The following is a 23,606-nucleotide window of genomic DNA, read 5'->3' as shown; positions in this document are numbered from 1 at the left end:
AAAATATGACATTCATGTCAATAGCATCTAACCAGTCTAAACCAATTTTGACTCTTAGGCCAATCTTGAATCGGACCCAAGAGCTATTGCTGCCTTTCAACAAATCAAATGCCAAACAAGAAAATATGAATTACCGTAATATTTTCTTTCTTTCTTTGGACTCTGTTTAAGCTTTTCTTTTGCTCTAGAACTAACGGCAACGGCATCAGGTCATGATTTGATTTGGGTCTACACCTCCTCCTCTACTTTTCTGGGTCTAATTAGTTGAACGACATGAATTGACCGTTTAACATCAGGGAGGGAGCCATCGCATTACGACCACTTCAAACATATAATTAATCCTAAAGCAAATTTCCCTTTCTACAATAACCAAAGCCAATATTATCAAAAATCATATGATGGCGACAACAAGCCATGACCAACCCCCCATATTTAAATTACACCAATCATAACATAACAAATACCTAATCTATAGTTTCGTAATACATTTATGTTTGCTGTCGCTTTAACCATACCAAATCATATATTAAACCTAACAAACCAACAAAAATACAATAATTAATACTTTGCGTTGTGTTGTTGTTATTGTTGTTGTTGCTAATTAAATTAGTAGCAATATTAATTGTTGGTTTAATTTGTTTATGTGGCATCGCATGCATCGTCAATGTAATGGTGATGCACCAAGTGTTTAAGAATGTTGGACGCTTCCACATGAATAGTCAAACTGGTTGGTAGAGTAGTTAGTAGTTATGTGGGAAGGTAGTATATATTGGTAATAGATATATTGAATAGCCAAGGCCTTTGAATCCAATTTATTCAAATTGATTTATACGTCGATGATGGCAGTCGCCGGTCGGTGGGGTAGCTTGAAGCATGGCGGAGGAAGGAAGTGGTGACACTGACCCACTCCCTGGCAGTGTCATGCTCCCTTGTTATGATGCTTTTAGAATTAATCTACTCTACGTCTAGATGTATCAAGGAGGTTATCAAAGGGTATCAAAAAAATAAAAAAAAAAACTTTCATTTAAATTACAAATTTGTAAATCCTGCCATTGCCTTGCTCGCCTGCTCTCTCATCACTCCCCTTCCCATGGTTATCGATGCAACCGTCGATCGCCAATACCTTCGTTTCACTGTTATCGTCTAGCCAACCGCTGTTACATTCTCTTTCCATCGAGGCAAGACGAAAACAGTGGTGACCATCGATTACATTCACGACAATGAGAAGGGGAGAGAGAGGAGAAAGCAGACGGACAAGATAATGACAAGGTTTACAAATTTATAATTTGGATGAAGGTATTTTTGTCATTTTAACATCCTTGATAGATTTGTAGAGCAAAGTAGAAAGGTCCATACATTTCACTTAGATAATTAAATAAATTTATATAGGATTTTATCGTATTATTTAAACTTAATTTATTGTTGATTTTATAAACAAATATCTATTTTCTTAAAAATATTGTTTGAACTGTTTAGACATTGAAAAGTAAATGATGAGGGATAGTTTTAAATTTTTTTTATTTTTATTATTCAAAATTTATATATTTAAATATATTTATTTATGAAAATGTAATTTTTAAAAAGAAAGAAGTCTGCGATAATTTAGGCCCAAATTTGCCCATAAGCCCAAGATAACGCCCAAGGCCCATTATCCGTGTTTGTGTATAGATTTGTCCAAGTCGGAAACATAATGGGCTGTTCAGCAGCCCATTATCCCTGTTTGTCGATAGTTTTGTGATAATGGATTGAGCCCAACTGAATTGCCGCTTTTTATATTGTTTTAAAATTACTTTTAAAAAATTATATTTATTTATTTGATAAATAGGATATAAAAATATTTCTAAGAATACAAATTCCACTTTTAAAATAAAAATTTAGAACTTAGAATGCTCTAGCTTTGATTGACCAAATTAAAATTTTAAAACTATATTAAATTTTATAAATATTCAAAAATTATAAAAATATACATCTAGCATTTGTTTATGGTGATTATGGATTTCTGTGTATGAGACTATATAATTGTGTATGACATATAAATTTTTTAAATGATTAATTATTAGATATAATTTTTGAGTTTTCAGTTTCTAATTGTTACTTTTGTTTATTTTAAAAAATGAATTTATGTTGGACCCAACTAGTTGGACTTTCGGCACTCCCTAGCCAGAGTAGGCCCTAGCCTTTTTTCAGGCCCAATCCTATCTAAGGGTTGGTAGTACAAGTCGAGCCAAGCTGGCCCACAAACTTCCAAACTTGTTTGAATTTGGTAAGGAGGAAGGAACTTATATAAGATATTTATTATAGGTAATTATTGTTTTTAGTGAAAGTAGTTGCATTATCCAATGGAGTTAAGTCCTCTTAGGGGTATTTTTTGGATCATTTCGTATGGATTGGACTTGACCCAATAAATCGACCTAATCTCTTGAAATTCAATAGGCATCGAAACTCAGATCACGAAATCAAAAGAACTTCCAGTGATGCTTCCAACGAGCTAGCATAGCCAAACAAGCTCCCAACGATACTTCCAGCTCGATAACTTAACCGTTCAGCTCATATAATAACAAGGCTGCTAAATAAACGGAGGTGGAACCCACCTAACTTACTTGAGGTGAACCGGATCCCTAGTAATACAGAATCCACTCCCGATTTCATGGAATTGATAAGAACATTTTGTCCTCCCACAACATTATCCTTTCATTTATAGATTTTGTAAAAATTGTAAACACCACGTACTATAAATAGGGATCAAAACACTATTGTATAGAGAAATGAATAATAATGATATATTGTTACTCTGTCAAAATAACTAAAGAAGAGTCGTGAACTAAGCCTCATTTTGACTAAATCACATAAAAAAAATTTCTATATGTGACTTATTATTGTTCTTCATTTGTTCATCCTCTTTGTATTTGTACTCATTTTTTTTATTATAGATCTACGAATCACGATCGACTAACTCCAAATATTGACAAGTCTCATATCGAATTGGGGGGGGGGGGGGGGGAATTAAAAACTTCCATTTGGTGCAAGTACAAGGTTATAGTATAAATTTTAATTATTTTATATTTGATAATTCAAAGTTAAATATAAACAAATAAAGGATAAGTTTAGATTAATTGCTAGAAAAGGAAGAAAGAAAAAGGACACAAATTGCAATGTTTTAGATATAACAAATAAATGCTCCTTCATTTAAGGGTCATGTCAGCCCACTATAAAGCAAGTGGTCCATTAGGCACAAATTTCAATTATTTATAACGTTACATCCAATGCAAGATTATGGACTTTCTAACTTTATCATTCGAGAGTGTATGCATGCATATAAATGATTCAATATGGACTTTTTTTGCTCATTGTGTCAATTGATAGTGAAAACCGCTAGTGATTGACCTTAGTGTTGCGGTGACTTTGTCTATTGCTAAAAATCATCATTATTATGTTGTTAGTGATTGTCTAGGATTGCGGTGAATTTAAAATATCAAGCATTACAGTCTTGTAAAAGTTATATTTTTATCTCGTGGGATAAAGTTTAACGATCAAATTAGTACTTGATATTAAAAGATGAAACATTAGAGTAATAAGTGACTAAAAGTGTACTATTTATATGGCCCAACCCCATCAATGGGTAAACGAAATCACAGGTGAAATTATTTTTAATGACTCTCGAATAAAATCTTCGACAATAATCGACCCAAAATTCATAGAATAATTAAAAAGTATCTAATGATGTAGACAATTTTATTGATAAATTAATTAAAAAAATATGACATTTGCTAATAAAAAGAAATACGTGTTAAATCATGATCATACTGTCTACCATAATGACTTTTTGCAATCACAAAAAAAAAAAAGGGTTGCTTTCTATTATATATATATATATATAAAAAAAAGAAGTCTAATAAATAAGAGCTTACAAATATATATGCTTAATTTTCCATGCATCAATTTTTGCAGATGTAACATTAATTTACCTCTTATGTAAATGTTATTGCCTCCTACTAATTAATTATGAAATTAATTTCATAAATATTAAAATTTGGATAAGGTATTTAAATTTAAATGTTTAATAAATGAATAGGAATATAATTTGATAGAGAGAGAGGCGCGTTCAATAAATTTAAATGTTGATTGCCTCCAACTCATTCAGCTGACTTTGTACCAGCTGGCTAGCTCTTGAGTTAACTCAACCTTATCGCGTTAAACCTAACTCACTTGACATTTCCACTTTGCATTTACATGTATCGACATAATCTGTGCAACAGACCCACCACCAATAATAATAATAATAAAATCAAGGAAGGGATTGTTAATTCTAAACAAAAATCCTAATAAATGTTGGTTGTCAGCAATTAATACAGCTTTTAATTCTACTAACCCCCACATGGGCTATTCAGCAAACCTACCCTTATTTAATTACCACTATATATATATATATATATGTTGTTTCTTTAAACTACATTAATTCACAAAAATTACAACAATTCCACCACTCCCATATATATATATATATAATTAACTAGTCATTACAATTTTTTTTTCTTTAATTTTTAGTCATGATTGATAATTAACGAGCTAGATACACACCTAATTATTAATTAATTAATAATAATAATATAATAATATGAAAACCTAGCTCTTTTATATATCTCCCGTACGTCATCCCTTGAAACTAACAGGTATTCTATTGACTTTTTCATCACAAATTATTTGGGTAACCTCATCCTCCCATCTACCAGAAATAAATAAATAAATAGACAAAGCAAGACGTACGTACGCCATCCTCTCAAACTTGTACGTGCTCCTGTGAGTACTGTGACACTCATCCAACGCGCATGGGCAGCTGCATTTACTAGCCTCCACCGGCACCGCTTCTACCACATATATATATACACCACCATCATGTTCATATACGGCAACTATCACTTCTACTGCTACATATACATACATATATAGCTCAATCTAACCAACAATGAAAGGAACAAATACATAAATAAAAATCATGAGTTCCAGATGGTGCAGTGAACTGAAGATATATAGTCAGATCTGGCCCGTCCGCCCGCCCGCCCGCCGTAACTGAGAAACTTCTTTTGTCAGATTATTAATTCGATATATATTTTGAATATTATTATGAAATTCTGTTCTGTGCAAATTTGAAGTGCCGAATATATTATTATTATTATATATATGCGATTTAAGGATATTATTATTATGGAAAGTATAAAATACATACATGAATATATGTTCAATATTATATATATATATATATGGACTGTATACATGAGCTAGCTGAGCGTACCTTCGCTGATAATTGACATGTTAGGAACAGCAGATTAAATGAAGCCACCAACAGCTAGCGTAGCGTAGTAGTAGTCAATGGGAACGCTATATATATATATATATAGTCTTCATCGTGCATCGACTACTGCTTCCTTCCTTCCTGGCGGAGACAAATTAAGACAGAGGGAGAGTAAATGAGAGGAGCTAGCTAGCTTGGGCTTGAAACTGCCGGCCATTAACTCTTTTGACTTTTACAGGTAGGAAGAAGCGGTTTCAGTGGTTGTTTTTTGCCGCCGATACCGCTCGTGCCCTTCGGGCGTCTTAAAAACCCTAGTAAATTGATTTCAGGTTGTGATTGCGAGCAGAGCAGAGCAGAGAGAATCCAATTCCGATTCTCAGGTTATCTGACCTGCTCTTCAATTATTGCAGCTTTTAATTTGATCGAGTTTGGATATGGCTTCGTCAGGCTGGCTTCGAATCAGCTGCGTCTCCGCTGCTCTCCTCGGCGTTCTACTCTTCCATGGCTCTTGTTTCTCCGAGAAAGGTAAACGAATTCCCGATATCTCCTCCTGATAATCCTAACCCTCGCTTTAATTTGATTAAACAATTGATGTTGCGAAAATGATTTTTTTCATTTTAATTTCACGATGCTTACCCAAATTTTGCACCGGATCATTATCGCCGGCGATGGTAAGACCGCGATGTCTTTCTATTGGAGAAACATGCTTTTTCCGACATCATATTCCTCGTAATGCTGTACCGCATGGCCAACCATTCTAAAAAGGGTACATCGGCGAGGAATAAATTTCTGAGAATCATCAGTCCGCCGGCTTAATTTAATTTACAAACTTCATTATCAAACTTTTGTTTTTGGTAAGTGATATCTTCACTAAATTAATTAATTTAAAGAAATGTTACCAAAAAAAAAACGTGGCAGTACTACTAGAATAGAGTGTAACCATTTTTATTATTATAATATAATGGTCAAAGTCTGGTCCCATCGTCCGTCCAACCAAGTACAGACCACAATCATTGAATGAATGGTCATTTTCACACTTACAATCTCCTGTCCTGATAAAATCTTCTCTTAATTAGTGTCGCAACGCAACAGCTCGTTCGTCGATCATTGAGATTGATTGAGGCAAATTACATGGACTTGCTTTAATTTGGGATCTTTTTCTTTACAAAAGGATAATATGATTTTAATTTCATCTTCCAATATGTATTGCTGAAACTGTCTTCCTTTTTCATTCTCAGCTCCATATTCCTCATTTGCCCACGATGCGACGGCGGCTCCTCCGGTGGAGTACTACGACTACATCATTGTCGGAGGAGGAACCTCCGGCTGCGCACTGGCGGCAACTCTCTCCGAGGGTGCCAAAGTTCTCCTCCTGGAACGAGGCGATTTGCCCTACGGCCAGCCCACCATCAACAACATTGCCACCTTCGCCGCCACCCTCGCAAACAACTCTCCCTCGTCGCCCTCCCAGTCCTTCGTCTCCACCGACGGCGTCATCAACGCCCGCGCTCGGGTCCTGGGCGGAGGCTCCTGCCTGAATGCCGGCTTCTACACTCGCGCCAGCACGGCCTACGTGAGCCGCGCCGGCTGGGACCAGAGGCTGGTGAACGAGTCGTATCAGTGGGTGGAGGGGAAAGTGGTGTTCGAGCCGCCGATGTTGGAGTGGCAATCGGCGGTGAGAGACGGGTTGCTGGAGGCCGGCGTGCTTCCGTACAACGGGTTCACGTTCGATCACATTTATGGGACGAAGGTCGGTGGGTCGACCTTTGATCGGGAGGGTCACCGGCACACCGCCGCCGATTTCCTGGAGTATGCCGATCCGAGAAAGATTACTGTGTACTTGAATGCTGTCGTCCACCAGATCTTCTTCACGGTGAAAGGTGAGGATTCATTGTGTTCAGATCAGATCAGATCAGATGGTCTAGGCGATCTACCTCTTGTCGAACCCCCATGTTCGTTCCCCCCATTGGACCCCTACCTACCTCTTCTAGAAAATGTTATTTTTGTTACTCAAATTTAATAAATATTTTATAAAATATTAAATTATAAATATGTAAATAACATTTTTAATGACCAGAGTAGCTAAGTCTTGAATTAGATTAAATTAACAAACACTTAAATATATAATCCCTTGTTATTTATTAGTACGTAACAATTAGTAATTAGTGGCACGTGACAGGACAACCGAAGCCAAGAGCCTACGGCGTGGAATTCAGAGATGCGAAAGGAACAGTTCACAAAGCATATCTTAACAGGGGCTCAAAGAACGAAGTGATATTGTCTGCAGGAGCCCTAGGGAGCCCACAGCTGCTGATGCTGAGTGGCGTTGGGCCCAAGGAGCACCTCATGGCCCACGGAATACAGACGATAGTGGACCAGCCCATGGTTGGCCAGGGGATGTCCGATAATTCCATGAACGCTCTGTACGTTCCCTCTCCCCGACCCGTTGAGATCTCTCTCATCCAAGTCGTGGGCATTACCCGCTTCGGTAGCTTCGTTGAGGCTGCCAGTGGCTCCCAGTTCGGCTCTGTTTCGCCCCACTCCATTCACGAGTATTTCCAAACGTTGGCCAATCAGGTATTATTATCTCTCTAATATATATTATTATATATAGTTTAATGCTAATTATTGCTCTTTCTTTTTCAAAGGCTAGCTTAATATGATATATGATATGGATATATGTTGTTATAAATATTGCATTTTGCAGACAGGCGAGGACGACGCCATCTTTTCTTCGGGCGAAGCCAATTCGTTGTCGTTGCAAGGCGGCCTGATCCTGGAGAAAATCCTAGGCCCCGAGTCCACTGGCCATCTCCTCCTCCACACCACCGACCCAAACGACAATCCCATCGTCACCTTCAACTACTTCCAGGACCCTCGCGATCTGCAAAGATGCGTCCAGGGCATGAAAACCATCATCAAGGTCATCGAGTCCAAGTCTTTCTCCAAGTTTCGGTACCCCCTTGTCACGGTTCAGGCCCTCATCGACATGATGCTGGCCCTGCCGGTGAACGTCCGCCCGCGTCATGTCAGCGCATCATTCTCTCTAGAGCAGTTCTGTGTGGACACTGTGATGACCATTTGGCATTACCACGGCGGGTGCCAGGTGAGTAAGGTTGTGGACCGCGATTACAGAGTGATGGGCGTGGAAGGGTTGAGGGTTGTTGATGGATCTACCTTCATTCGCTCTCCGGGAACCAATCCTCAGGCCACTGTTATGATGCTTGGAAGGTAACTAACTCTCTCTCTCTCTATATATATATGTATCCTTAGGATTTGAACAATTATAATGGTGTTTTACACTTTTTTGTTTTATGCATGGAATGAACTGCAGGTACATGGGCCAAAAGATCCTGCAGCAGAGGAAGTGATGGTACTGTTCTATTTTAGTAGAGAGATATGATGATGAATTCAGCATGTAGTGTTATTTATTTTATGTATTTGTTAAGACGGCTTTTTAGAAATAAAAAAACTACAAAAAAGTGGGTTCTTAATTTAATGGAAAATTGCACTTTTAGTGCGTTTTTATTTAAGCCAAACTGTTCGATCGGTTTTTGTGTTGCAATTAATTGCTACTAATTAAAACCATGCATCTATTTTCCTATATATGCTAGGTAAAATAATTAAATTCATATGTATCCCCAATCTAATATATATTTCCTGTAATTTGGGTTTTGAGTTATTTGTATTTGTTTCTGATGTGATGTTTATGTAGGCCAAAACCTAGTAAAATAAATTAATCTAAATAGAGATCTTAAGGGAAAAAGATTTGGGCTCAAAGGAGACTCCTAATGAATATATATCAATCAAATCATAAAATCTACGATAGAACAAAGTTCAAAAACAAAATAAAATGGGCCAAAAGAACAGCTTTAGACCAAAAGATTACAAGAGACCTTTCGATCGTGGGGTTTTTGAAATGGTCTTTGTTGCAGAAAACTCTACAAAGCAGTGGAGTTAGTACTCAATCGAAATCAAATAAAAAAAACAACTGAATGCAAGAACAGATCAAGGCAGAAAAATAAACTCCCTATTTCGACTATAATGATAGTCACGAAGACTGCTCCAAGGCTTAGATCTAGACTCGTTCAATCACCACTTAGGCAATAACCAACAAATAGAGATACCAAGCCACAAAGGAATCCAAACCCCCAAGAAGCGAAGCCCTCAAACCCCCCCCAAGTCTCTCAGCTGATCGACACCCCTCACACAAGCTTCCACACATAGTAGGATCCGCCAAGGAACAAAAAGTAATCACGAAGATATGGGTTAACAATGGTCGAAAAACTTACCTAAAAAAGAAGACAACAACTCAGACTAAATAGTCATTGCAAACGCCATTGAGGAACAACCACAACGCACAAGGAAAGTGCAACACTCAGCAAGGAAAGAAGCATCTGACCAAGAAGGAAAGAAACCCCAATAGGATCAGCCATCAATGAAGGGAGAATCGACCGAGAGAGGGAACAAGGGAGAAAACACAATTGGCCGCCACACATAGGGCACAAAAGGGGAAAGAATCCATTTTATATTAAGGGCCTAGGGCACAAAGTGAGAGGAAATGGGCTTGGGCTTCATGGGCTTCTTCCCTTCCTTGAGCAAATGGGCCAAGGTCCATTTCTCCTCCAAATGGAGGGTTAAGGGCTTATGGCCCAACTTCTATAAATGGGCTGCCAGTAAGTGGATTGAACCGTTGCTTTAATCTCGAGTCGAAGTCTATAAAACTAACCCGAATCATCGTCATTACCTTGGGTCTCATTAGAAAACACAAAACCTAAGGTGGTGTTCTCTTTGTGTTTTAATTTTGAGTTTTGAGTTTTGAATTCATTTTGAGTTTTGTGTTTTGAGTGTCTGTTTTGAAATTTTTAAAAACGCGTTCTTTTTGCTATTCTGAAAAACTGTTTCTTAAAATAGAAAACTAGAAAATACGTTTACTTCGAAATTTTGAGAAAATTTATTTTAGAATATTTTATTTAATAAATCTGATTGAAAGTTATAAATATTTATTAATAAATTATAAATTTAATTAAAAAAATTTAAAATATAACATAATAATCTAAACATATATAATATATTAAAATTATAAAATATATTTAAAATTATGATCTAATAGTCTGTTTTGAAATTATAAATTATTTTTCACATTAATTTTGAGATTTAAATTACTCATAACATAAATATTAAAAATAATAATAAATCATAAAATAACAAAATGTTGATTTATTCAAAATTTTAAAAATATAATTAAAAATAAAAATTAAAATAAAAAATTGGGAGTGGAGATAGGGCTATGGCGGAGGAAGAAATCGCTAAAAAAAGAAGGAAGAAATGGAAAGGCAGGAGGCGATGGCGGCAAGCGATGGCGAATCTGGGCATGGCGGTAGCGGCGATGGCGGTTATGGCGGATCTGTGCATGGCGAGCGGCGGCGATGGCGGATCTGGAAGAGGAACGGCGCAGGTGAACGACGAAGCGCGACGGATCTGGAAGGGATAACGACTTGCAGCGGCGACATAGGCGAACGACGTAGGCTGTGGTGGCAGGCGCTGCGATGGCCGACAAGGAAGAGATGGCGTCTGGAAGGGAAGAGGCGGCGACGGAGAAGATGATTGGGGCAGTCGCAGTGTTTTGGGTGAGGAGAGAGAGAGAGAGAGAGAGAGAGAGAGAGAGAACGAGACTGGAGGGTTGTTGGGGGTGGGTGGGGGGGACCGTTTTCCGTGTTTTGTGTTTTTGATAAGTTTTCACTAAAAACACCCAAAACAACAAAATGTTGTTTTGGGTTTCCTTTACAAATTTTTTCCTTGTTTTTGAAAATGCGTTTTTGAAAATAACAAAGAGAACACGTTTTTAGTGTTTTGAAAAACTGAAAACTCAAAACAGGTTGAAAACAGCAAAGAGAACAGCCCCTAAGAGTCTCGTCAAACTCACATAAAAAAAGTATCCACGAAGAGTTATTCGCAAGGTATTTTCAAAATAAAGAACTCAAAACACAATTTTGAAAATCTCTTGAAAAATCTTGTAACGGATAAAGCTTATTCATATGAGTTTAAATTTTAGTCCATCTTCGAACACTAATGATATTTATTACAAATCTGCATATTCTTTTATAAATAAATGAGTCTAAAATTTAAAAAGAACATATCTGTAACACCAATTCAAAAACTTTGCAAATTTTTTAATATTATTAAGAATCTGAGTTAAGCAATTAATGAAGAATTTACTTAGAGAATATCTTGCGCTCTTTGACTAATTTATATCTTGCAAATTTTTAATGGCTTTAAGACGATGCCTCTATCCAAATTTTATCATTGTATTTCATCATATTTGAATTACAAGAAATCTTTGTTAAATGGACAAAAGTTTTGGACTTTTTTAAGAGTAATTTATCTGAAATTATCATGTCAATTTTCTAAAAATTTGTTGATTATTAATGGTAAAATAAATTCACCATATGCTCGTGGGATGTCACTAAATCTCTAACATTTAATTACTGTCTACCCTTTGATTAAGAAAATTAACTTAAATGATGAGTCACGGTATTATGTGCAATGCAATGAAACCTACTCCCCGCTGGTTGCGGCTACGAGATGATGTTGACATTCGAAGGTAGAAAGCGTCTTAAAATTAAATACCGTACTTGGGGAAGTCAGAGGCCGCTAATGATTTAGGAACCTCTGCCTGCCTCTGTACATTAATTAATAAACTTCATTTCATATGCATGTTGTATAGTTTTCTCCAACGGAGCCACGACAAATCGGAGGTCCTTTCAATTTCATTGGTTCGGATCCAGTTTGTTTGGCTTTGCAACTTATAAGAAATTTGAATTTGAATAAGGACAGGATCGGATCGGGTCGGGTCGGATTAAATTGAATTAACAGTCTCCGCAAGCACATATTGCATAAATTGTTGTAATTATTATATTATTATTGTTATCGCCATTTGGTGGTTGAGGGGGACGCCATCCATAACGCGGGAGATGAAACGGTCGTTGGAGCATTTGGGAGGTTTGGTGGATGGTGGGACCAACTAATTGTTATGTCACGAAAATGACAGTTTTGAGTTTTTTATTTATTGTTTTTACACCACCTTTCTTTATAAACATTGTTAATAGTGTTTGTATTTTTCTTAGTATTTAAATTTTTTCTGATTAATTTTTAAAGACACATAACCTTTTTTTCTTGATATATTTTTTTTTGAATAAATTCAAATGCGAACACAATCTAATATTCTATATTCATGAATCCATAAAAATATAATATTTGTAATTGTAACTATGGTTAATTGATTGCCACATAATAAGATTGTCTGCTACCCCTTGTTAATTAGGATATTCATATTACTACTAATCATTTTAATTTATGTGAATAAGACTCTCATTACCACATTTTTTATAATGGAGGAAGAATTCTCTTTAAAAAAACCTCTAGAATTAAAGAAATATTCCAACTGACATTTTTAATATAACAAGTACCCTTAAACCTCTTTGTTCGGGAGAAATGTTCATAATATCTTTGATTTTCTGTTAAAAAATTGCCTGAGAAGAAATGAGATCAGTTTGGTTCGGATTTGCCTTTCAAACCAGAATGAATTGAAACTAATATAAATAAGAAAAATACTACTTTGTCCGAATTAATTGACACATGATTAAAAAATATCAAATGACAAATATACTCTCACTTCGAAATTAGAACTTGACTCGAAGATATAACACGCGCATCAAATGAAATCCGCCCAACAATGTGACGGGCAGACTTCAATTCAAGTGAAGCCTGCCCAGTTCAGGAGAACTTCATCATGATGAAGCTTGTCTATCCGCCCACGCACATTGCTGATGAAGCCCGCCGACAGTCTGAGTGGATTTCAATTAATTTTTTTAATAAGTTTATGTGTTAATCTTTTCGAGCACTATAGCACGGGTGTATAAATAATAAACTCCATCCTTGTTACTTTACTAATGCCCAGTAAAGATTTTAAATATTTTATTCATATTCTTATCATAAATATTTTTTTTAAATCCATATTCATTCACTATCTTTTCAACAGACGGGAAAAGAAAAGTGAAAAGAAAATGACCCTGCCGATGGATGTGACAGCGGGACACTCTTTTAAGGCAGGCTTGGCCGAGAGCGATTTTGTTCACCCCGTTAAAGGGGGTGAACAAAATCGCACTCGCCTTGGCCGCTTGGGTGCCTACAACAGTGCCAAAAAGACACCTTGACAAAGAATTAAAAAAAAAGTGACTTGACTGCCATGGCCGGAAAATGGCGGGGAGGGGAGGGCTTTGCTTCTTTGCGAAGGAAAGTTGCAATGGAGCAACAAATTAACTAATGATTCGAAGAAGGTTACACGTTTTGCAATGGAGAATTAAATAATGATGGGAAGATTTCACGTTTGGTTTATTTATGCCAAGAGATTGGGAAATTTTATTTGGAGCAGTGATGGACTCATTCCAAAACCAAAGCTCTTTCTTCCGGCCAGCCCTCATACTGCCGGCCAATTCCGATGCCCCTTTTGTCCTCCACTTCCACTTGTTGCCTTCTCTTTTCCTCCGCGACAGACTACCCCCATTGCTTTCTGAAATTGAAGCCCGACGAATAAAATTAGCATATCTTTGATCCGAGGGCCAAAACTGCACATCATCTCAAAATCAGATCATGCTCCTCAATCTCAGAATTCTTTGGCCCCCTCCAAAGCCGCATTCCAAAGCATATGTCAAATTAGAAAAGGTCAATCCCCAGAGACCTGAACAGTTCAACAATCATATCGAGTCACTTTAAACAAAAGACTTTGAACGCTGTTTCTTAACAAAAGAGCACCCATTTTAAACCCCACGAGATTGGACATTAGAGCAGCCAGCAGAAAGAGAGACGAAGAGGCCGGAGAAAATGCAACCACAATGGTTCAAAGAAGCCACCCAAGTCTGCCTCCATGGCTGCTGCCAGAGACCCTTCCTCACTCCGCCGGAGACCCAGAAAACCGTCGGTAAATCCAGAAGCACATCGTCGACTTGCAGGCACCACTTCGCCGTGACGACTACTTCCTCCTTCTTCTCCAACACCCAATTCACCAACCACGAATCTCTTCCTTCTTTGCAGGAATCATTCGCCCAGTTCACGAAAACTTATCCACGGTACTCTGAAACTTCTCAGATTGATCAAATCCGAGCCAAAGAGTACTGCCACCTCTCCCTCTCCAAACATGTCTGTCTCGATTACATAGGCATAGGACTCTTCTCAGATTCACAGTTGCAGAGCCATTATTCTTCGGCAATCCCGGTTGCTTCCTCCTCTTCTCCACCGCCTCAGAATTCTGAGTTTCCGCTCTTCAGCATATCGTACAAGTCCGTGAGTTTCAAGTCGCAGCTACTCCATGGCGGGGAGGGATCTGAATTGGAATCCAGCATCAAGAAGAAGATCATGGAGTTTCTTAACATATCTGAAACTGATTACGCCATGGTTTTCACTGCCAACAGATCGTCGGCGTTCAAGCTTCTGGCCGAGTCTTACCCGTTTCCGTCCAGCCGAAAGCTTCTGACAGTGTACGACTACGAGAGCGAAGCGGTTGACACCATGGTTAGAACAGCGGAGAAGAGAGGAGCAAGAGTCATGTCGGCGGAATTCAAGTGGCCGAGGCTGAGAGTTCACGGGGGGAGATTGAGGCAGATTCTGGTGAGGAAGAGGAAGAAGAAGAAGAACAGGGGACTCTTCGTTTTCCCTCTCCAGTCCAGAGTTACAGGAGGAAGTTACTCTTATCAATGGATGAGCCTGGCGCAGGAAAATGGCTGGCATGTCTTGCTTGATGCTTGCGCGCTGGGACCAAAAGATATGGACAGCTTCGGCCTTTCTCTTATCCGCCCCGATTTTCTCGTTTGTTCCTTCTACAAAGTTTTTGGAGAAAATCCGAGTGGATTTGGATGCCTCTTCGTCAAGAAATCCACCGTTCCAGTCTTGGAATCTTCTACGAGCACAGGGATTGTAAATTTAGTCCCAACGAGGAAGCTGCTTTCTTTTTCCGAGGATTCTTCCGAGATAGATGTCGAACAGGCTTCCAGATTGGGGATTGAAGAAGTTCGGTTACCGGCATCGAGCTTCTTCTCAGGTCCAATTCTTGCGGAGAAACAAGAAAAAGAAAAGGAAATTTCGGAAAAGACCAGCGAGTTGGTCCAGGAGATTGAATGCCGGTGCCTGGATCACATGAATTCGCTTGGACTAATGCTGATCAGCAGCAGAGCGAGGTTACTGATCAACTGGCTGGTGAATGCGATGATGAAATTGCAGCATCCGAATGCGGAGGAGAGGATTCCGCTGGCCAGAATCTACGGGCCGAAGATAAAGTTCGACCGAGGACCGGCATTGGCGTTCAACGTGTACGATTGGAAAGGGGAAAAGGTGGAGCCGATTCTAGTTCAGAAGCTCGCTGATCGGAGAAACATTTCGCTCAGCTATGGCTTCCTGCACCACATCTGGTTCTCGGACAAGCACGAGGAGGAGAGGGAGAGAGTGATGGAGCCGAGAAAGAGCGGAGAGAAAGAGACGAAGAAGAGAGGAAAAGCGGATCGGATTAAAGTGGTTACCATTGCGCTAGGGTTTCTAGCCAATTTTGAAGACGTTTACAGGCTTTGGGCCTTTGTGGCTCAGTTCCTGGACGCTGACTTCGTGGAGAAGGAGCGATGGCGATACACAGCGCTCAACCAGAAGACGGTCGAAGTCTGAATCCATCGTCTTCCTCCGTCCGTTCATCCAGGCTAGCAATTACAGAAGGTAAAACTTCCGTGCAATTCACTTTGAAATCGTATCGTTTCCCGATTAACTGTCATTATCAAATCAAATCAAAGCAAAGATCAAAAGGATGCATCCAATGATCCAAATGAGAGGAGAGTCTACACTCTACAGGTGATGTGATGATAGTACCTTCCTATGTAATCCTGTGAATCGCCATATAGAGTAGCGTCTCTGGGGCGTTTCCTAAAGATGGAGCCCATTTACGAAGCCCAAAGTGTTGGGCCGTCTGCAAATTGCTTGATATTGGGCCCATTTGTGGGCCGACACTTCTTGCTCTATTTGAACGGGTTCCTTTCTCTTGAGCTTACTATCTTTTCTCTAGCCTACAAAACAACAACAACAACAACAACAACAACAACAACAACAATAATAATAATAATAATAATAATAATAATAATAATAATGTTGGTAAGCATAACATCTCACTAATACTTGAAGAAAAAGTGAATAAAAATGTGAAAGATTTAGAATCGGCAATGAGAAGATTAAAGTGCCCGTGTCACTTAGTCATGCCTGTAACCCCCTACTAACTTCGGCTTCCTTTAAAGCCTTGTTGACTGTCTCTGCCCCGCAACCATCGCATTGAGGCGGCGTTTTTGTTCACACGATCTCTCCGCGTTTATTTGTATTTCGTTATAATTAGTATAATAATAATTATGACATTTTATTATTAACAATGTTGATGTTGATTAAAATATGACTTCAGTTACTTCTTCTTCAAATATGGAACTAAGAATAGGGGTGTTCAAAAAATCCGACGCACCGCGAAAATCGCCTGCACCGAACCGAACCACACCAGACCACATGATTTTTTAGAGTGGCGGTCCAGTGCGGTTTGAGAAACCCTCAAACCGCACGTCGCACGATTTGGGGGTTTCGCAGTTTGGTTTCAAACCAAACCGCCAGATATAAGTATAATAATCAAAAACATAAAATATAAAATATAAAAAGAGGTAGGGGTACGTAGCCTTAAATCGCAGTTCTCTCATCTCCCTCTCTTCGTCTCTCAAAGCTCTTGTGCGCACCCATCCCCGTCAACTGCCGCACCAAACCACTTGACTCATCCCCCGTCGACTGTCGCACTAGACCACAAGGCACGAGAGATGAAAAGTTGCGACGACCCTCACTGCTGGCCGCACTAGTCCACGCACGAGCGACAGAGAGTTGCTACGATGACCCATCCCCCACCGTCGGCCGCACGAGCAAAGGGGAGTTGCGACGATCCATCCCCTGCCATCCATGAGCGACGAAGAGTTGCGACAACCCATCCCTTGCCATCGGCCGCACGATACTAACTCCATTTCTGACAAGATATCTCTTCCATTTGTACTTTCATTCCTGAATGTTTTGTTAATAAGATGGTTCAGTGTGGAAGCTTGAGATCTTTGGTGGACATTGTCTTATCAAGATATTTGGATTTGGATTTATCTGGATGTTTATTGGGGTTAATGGGATTTATTTGGAAACCTTAGCACGTATGCAGTGCGATTTTTCTGCACTAAATCAAACCGGTTGGTTTGATTATATGTGAAAACTGCATATGCGGTTCGGTGCAATAAATTGGCAAAAAATCGGCCAGACCGAACCATGTACACCCTTAACTAAGAAAATCTAAGAATATAAATAAAATAGGGAATTGCATTTTGAAAAATAAAATTGTTATTGTCAAGATACAATAATAAATTTATTTGACTGAGAATATCATCATTTAGCAGTCTGAGTCTGCAATAAAGAAAATAATTAGGGGGAGCAAGAAGGTCTCAACAGAAACACTTCGATGCTTAAATCAGACACTAAGAATGATAAAATTTGTAGAGCAGAATTTACACCAGTATCAAAAATATACCATTTCTGCAATAAGTGACTATCAATTTATAGAGGGGTATGAAACAATTTTAAGTAATCCATGATTATGATTCTTACCGATAATATTTATCCTCTTGGAGAGATTTTTAGATGTTGAAGTTATCTTGGTTTGCGCATTACATGGGATCCCTCTGTACTCAAGGAAACGGTGAAGTCACCTTTGGGAGGCGAGATTGCCCCTCCCTAGGTCTAGCTCTTGGGCCGTGGTCGTAGTATCGTCGGCCCTGACAGGGCAAGGGTTTGCCTCTCTCAATAGGCCCATGGGGGTTGCCTTATGCAGAGGCCCTTCGCAACCCCATGGCGGGCACGTAAGGGTGTCTTCTACGAGAGCCTGCCACTTTCACTGTGGCTGTTTTGCAGGGGTGCCTTCCGTAGAGGCCCCTTGTGGCCTTCTCTATTGGCCCATTGCTTGCGGTGGCCACCTATTTTAGGAAACTTGATCTCCTACGGCCCTCTGTCACTAGTTCAACATGGTCAATCTAGATTTACCAATTTATTATTAGTTATTAATTATTTTTTTCAGTGTGCATTTTTGCTATGATATATCAATTGCTACCCACTCTTTCTTCTGAGTTTGCTAGGAGGAAGAGTAGTTCTTTTCTTACTAATTATCGTGTGCATTTTCCTCCAGTTATGGATTCCCCCGAAGGCATTTTATGTAAAATCTCTAACTGAGCTTTAAGCTCTTTGCGTGTGGTCCCCCGCTATATAAAGGGGGGACCCTTCACTTTTTTCCATCTCATGCTCTATTCTTCCTCTTTCTAGAAATCTCTTTCTTCTTCCTTTGGTTTCCCAATTTCTGGTTGCTTGCAACAGACCACTATAGTCGTCACTTCTTCGCCGCCATGACCTACCTCTCTGCTAGCCTACCATACACCCCCATGGGTCGTCACCGCCTTCACCACACTTGTCGCGAACCCCTTGTGGGTCTTGCAACCCTCTGCCTTCCTTCGAACATCCTTCGTTTCCTATGGTGTTTGAGTCTTTGGTCTTCCCTCCTATCTCATTTGTGTTTCCAGTATCCATAGAGGTATTTCTCCTAAGTCTTTCTTCGAGCATATTTTCTTCTTGTATTTAAGTTATCATGAAATGTAAAAGGGTTGTTAGAGAAATCCCAAAGCTTTTGAGAGATATTATTTTATGAAAGAGCTCCCATCTAGGGAAAGGTGACCTTGCAAGGATTGCCTCTTCTTTCCTATTTCCATCCAATTACAAGAATTACAAGATGAGGTTGCCTTCCTTAGAAAAGAGCTACAAAACAATGGTTGGCGGAGGATGGACAGCCATGTACAAGGCTTCTTTAATCGTGGGTCTTAGGTTACCTTTGTCTGACTTTGGTTAGGGATTTCTTTAAGATTTTCATATTTCTCCTCCTTAGATCCATCCAACGGGTGGATGTTATTAATCGTTTGTTCCATTTTATGTGGTCAAAGAAAGGTGTCGGAATCTCCCAGACTCCTTATAGTTGCTTCTATAGCTTGCAAGAGGTGGACCATCGTGCTAATTTTTAAACCTTTCAACAAGTCGTTTCTATTTGGGGATTATTTATTGATTCCCTATGCAAGGTCAGTGATTTCGAGGATAGGTGGTTTTTACCTAGGCCTTCTTATGATTTTGCGACTCCTCGATATTGGTGCTTCGATTCTAACCGAAAGGATCATGCTGCCAAATTCCACCACCCTACGAACCTTCAGGTTAATTTCAAGCTTGAGATTGCACGTTTGTTAGCTCTTAGCCCTGTTTCCCATTGGGACATCGTGTCAGAAGAAAATATTGTTATTGTAGGTTGTTGGGGCATTATCCTGAGCTATTTAGCTGGTGCCTTTGGGGTTTCTTATGGTGTATGTCCCCCTATGACGACGATGATGCTGATGACGCTCATTCTTTAAGGGAACTCCCTCCCCCTATAAGGAGCAGGTTTCTTCCAAAGGTATTGTTATTTTTCTATTTTAGCCTTTTGTTTGTATTACTTTGCTTTTGTTTTCTAAGCATTTTCGTCTTGCTCTCTGTATTTTTGTATTGCAGACATGGGTCAACTAGCAGATGCCATCAAGAGGAAGAAAGTGTCGATCGATGGTTTGGGCAAGCCCCCACCTGCTTGGGGTGAAGGCACTAGCAAGCACCCTAGGCCTTCTCATTAGACCATTGCCATGTCATCGCCAGCCAAGGGGCATTCTCCAAGGACTCCACTCCCGCCACCAATTTCTTCGACCATACCAACGAACGTTTTGAGCTCTTCAGCATCTTCCATTACCAAAGCTTTTCTCTAGTTCGGCTCCCAGCATTCCTAATGAGTTGATGTCGACCCTCCAAGCTCTTCTCATAAGCGTCCTCATGGTATTTGCAGTCGTCGCTATAGGCCTCTATCTCCCTTTCGTCATGACCATGTACGACTTTCCTTGGAGAGTAGCTGTTACTCGTCTGTTCTTCTGAAAGTTTTGTCATCGCATCTACCTATGCGATTGGAAGATGGCCACTTTCTTTGAGGTAAGCATTTCCAGGTCAGTCTTGGCGTGATTGATTCCAATTCCGTGAAAGAGCCCGAGATAGGTTCTTACTTTATTTATTCCACTGTCCCTTCTCATGATGAGAGGGATATGTTTAGCAGGAAATTTCCTGACTACTTGGATAGCCTAGAACACGAGCTCATCCGTGTAAGTTCCATTATTTTTTTCTTCTTTACTTTAATACTTGCATTCTTTTTTTAACTTTCTTCTTTTCTTTTTCTTTCTAATGGGTGCAATGCGTGGTGGTAGCCAACGCACATTCTCATTTCCATCACGTTTCATTGAAGAGCAGATAGCCCGATGGCATAGAGACTGAGCTAGGTCGGATGCCTAGTTTAAAAGTGCTGACTAGTCTATTATCAAGGTTCGCAAGGAGTGCAATTCCTTGCGTCGGTCCTGCCAAGAGTTCCAGGGACATGCAATACCCTATGTTTTCATGAGGTTGCCATATAATTAAGGTTAGTTTGAAATACCGAAAAATGGGCTTGTAAAGGCAACAAGTGATCGAATCAGCTGTAGAGAGTGCCCTGGAGCTTAGATACCTAAGGTAAAATGTATGAAATTGACGAGCATCTCGAGATGAGATTTATGACTCTGAAAGAAATCAAATCAGATATGATTTTTGGTACAACTAAGTTATAGCCTGAAAAATTGAATAATGGAAAGAGACTTCCAAGAAATTCACGAAACCTTAAGGAGACTCTAATTTTGTAGTTAGAACAACCCTTAAGTGGTTTCAAAATGAAACAAAAGGGTTTTGCGATCGAAACATGAATTTGGGGCCTAAGTGTAATTTTCAATTCTAATTAAAAAATGGGCGAAATGATATTTTTTCCAATTTGGGGAACCAAATGTTGAGGGTGAATCTTATGGGTTCAAATGGTCAAATATCGAAGACTAAGGACTTCAAATAAGGGCTCAAAATGAAATTTGAAAATGATATGACGTCAAAGTGCGAATTCTAAAAAGCAACCATGGCCACCGCTGACCAGCCTCCAGCTGTCGTCAGAAAGGTCGCCTCAAGGTCCATCATGGGCTTCAAGGCATGGAGAGTTGAATTGGGTAGGGTATGGGCCAAGGATGGCCGTGATTTGACGTCGGTAAGGTGGGGTATGGCCGAGGGTCACCAAAAATCAGGAAAGGGGTGTTCGTGACAAATCATCACAATTTGAGGCTATCTAAGGTTGTATCAGGAATTAAAAGCTTGGATTTGACTATGCATGGCTTGTTTTAGCTCAAAAATCGAGTACAAATAGAGGTTTAAGGATGACCAAATACTTCAAAAATTAAACTCGAGAATTCGAGTATTTGAGGAAGAATTGAGAGAGAAGGATAAAGGAAATTTGTTCCCCATGTGTTGAGGATCAATTCTAGAGTTTGTGAAGGGTTTTCATGTGGTTTTGAGGGAGATTTAAGGCTTGGCCGAAAAATGTGTGGGTCGTTGAAGGCGGACTGAAAATGGCAGTTTCGGGCTACCTTAGTCGATTGTTTCAAGCCAAGATTGGTTCCATGGGGTTCGGAATGGTCCATAGGCCAAGAAGGAAGAAAGAAATCGAGCATCGGAGCAAGTTGCAGTCGCCAGCGACAAAGTGGTTGTCAGAGGAGAAGATGCGCTTGGGGTGCACGCGCAAATCTCACGTGCAGTCCACACGCTAGCGCATGAGGACTAGTGAAGCACGGGGTAATTTTGGAATTTTTTTTATTATTTTTCTGAAATTATTTTATGAATTATGGTGGAGAAAAATTTGAAAAAAAATCTTGAGCATGTATTTATTTTAAAATTATCGAGAGAGAAATATGAGAAAGTAAGATAAAATTATGTAAAAATAGATGATATTCTTTTGAAAAAATATAATGGCCTGGGATCGTTGAGGCTTGAGATTGAGAAATAGTACGATTATTTAGGCTTGACATGAAAATCAAGGTAATGCAAGCATACCGAGAAAGTCTAAGAGGCTAAATCAATGTGAGTAGTTTTTCCCGAAAACTTATACATATTATGTTTTGCCTATGTTGAGTATGTTATTCACAAAAATTGCTAAGTTATATGTAATTTATGTACATCTTGGCATATTTGTACATGTATTGTTGGCATATCGATAATTGTGAATGGGATGAGATGTTACCCTGATAGTGTAGTCGTAATTCTCCAAGGATATTATCGAAATAATGTATAGGAGTATCATGTTGCCTTGTGTGCTTGCCGGGATGACTGCCTAGGGTTCCATGTCAGGCTGGATTACCAAGGAAGTTACACTAGGGTATCTGTTTGTTCTTGTCCATGCATCATGTATTCATGTAACTGTTTTGAACCCTCACTTAGATGATTCAGCATCTAACTTGGGCTATGTCGCTAGAACATTCAAATGTTCCAATTGAGAGCTAAGGTAAGGAAGTGGTTGAGAGATAACGGTACGAGGTGACGAGTCCAATGAATTTGGCAAGTTATTCTTGTATTTTGCTTTTTCATGAGGATTCGAATATGTTTTAGTCATATTGAGGAACTTATGTTCCATTGATGAACAATCTTGTTAAAATTATGAATGTTACATATTACGAATGATGTTTAAAGGTTGATCATGTAATACTGTTATGGTTCAATGTTATTTTGAGGTATCTTTTGATTATATTTGAGGTTCTCAGTTGTTACTTTCGAGAGATAACTCTCCATGTATTTTGTTTGAAGATATGATGTTATACTATTGTACGGTTTTCATGTTTTGAATAAAGTGAGTTTGGTTAAGTACCATATAAAGTTTCGATTTTTACTTCTACATTTGTAATAATATATTGAGAATTTTTCTTTAAAATACGATACTTGAGATGTTAAAAAATATATGGTGAAAAGAAATGTATATTTTTAATGAAAAAAAAAAATGGGGGTGTTACAGGACAACTTGCCTAGAGCAAAGTTGTATACACCGACTGAGTTATCTCATTGGAGCATGAGGTAGATTAGTTGAGCCAAGCATGCTCCTCCCTCCGTTTAGAGGTTGACCAAAGCCGATCACAAGAGGAGGAGACTCGGAGGGAGCTAGAGGGATGCCATCGATAGCTCGTGCAGGATCGTGATTAGATCAGGGCTGAGGTAGTTTGGGGGAGCATTGTCTTTCTCAAGACTGCGCGCTTTGAGAGGAATGAGGAGTATGCTGGCAACCTCATGA

The 23,606-nt window shown here is 39.1% G+C and overlaps 2 protein-coding genes across 11 annotated transcripts; both read left to right on the top strand.

The window, feature by feature from the left end:
• Positions 1 to 5,312: 5,312 nt before the first annotated feature.
• On the top strand, positions 5,313 to 8,942 carry LOC127812012 (protein HOTHEAD-like). 3 transcript variants are annotated; one of them, XM_052352464.1, is made up of 6 exons: positions 5,313 to 5,619; positions 5,701 to 5,815; positions 6,529 to 7,170; positions 7,470 to 7,867; positions 7,998 to 8,521; positions 8,625 to 8,942. In XM_052352464.1, exons 2-6 carry the CDS (start codon positions 5,725 to 5,727, stop codon positions 8,659 to 8,661), a joined length of 1,692 nt encoding a protein of 563 aa, XP_052208424.1. In that variant the 5' UTR covers positions 5,313 to 5,619; positions 5,701 to 5,724; the 3' UTR covers positions 8,662 to 8,942. The 3 variants fall into 3 exon arrangements, with proteins under 3 accessions (XP_052208424.1, XP_052208348.1, XP_052208263.1); XM_052352388.1 differs by having other exon boundaries at positions 5,315 to 5,528; positions 5,620 to 5,815; positions 8,625 to 8,941; XM_052352303.1 differs by having other exon boundaries at positions 5,317 to 5,528; positions 8,625 to 8,939.
• A 4,794-nt stretch (positions 8,943 to 13,736) lies between these two features.
• On the top strand, positions 13,737 to 22,698 carry LOC127791601 (uncharacterized). 8 transcript variants are annotated; one of them, XR_008020972.1, is made up of 5 exons: positions 13,737 to 16,048; positions 19,721 to 19,865; positions 19,961 to 20,422; positions 20,544 to 20,589; positions 20,735 to 21,928. XR_008020972.1 is itself a non-coding variant. In XM_052321589.1 (1 exon), exon 1 carries the CDS (start codon positions 14,174 to 14,176, stop codon positions 15,998 to 16,000), a length of 1,827 nt encoding a protein of 608 aa, XP_052177549.1. In that variant the 5' UTR covers positions 13,737 to 14,173; the 3' UTR covers positions 16,001 to 16,371. The 8 variants fall into 8 exon arrangements, 1 of the variants encoding a protein (XP_052177549.1); XR_008020970.1 differs by having other exon boundaries at positions 20,692 to 21,928; XR_008020971.1 differs by having other exon boundaries at positions 19,961 to 20,589.
• The last annotated feature ends 908 nt before the right edge of the window (positions 22,699 to 23,606 follow it).

The sequence above is a fragment of the Diospyros lotus genome, chromosome 1 (assembly GCF_014633365.1).
Source record: "Diospyros lotus cultivar Yz01 chromosome 1, ASM1463336v1, whole genome shotgun sequence".
Lineage (NCBI taxonomy): Eukaryota > Viridiplantae > Streptophyta > Magnoliopsida > Ericales > Ebenaceae > Diospyros > Diospyros lotus.
This window is presented reverse-complemented; position numbering and strand designations above follow the sequence as displayed.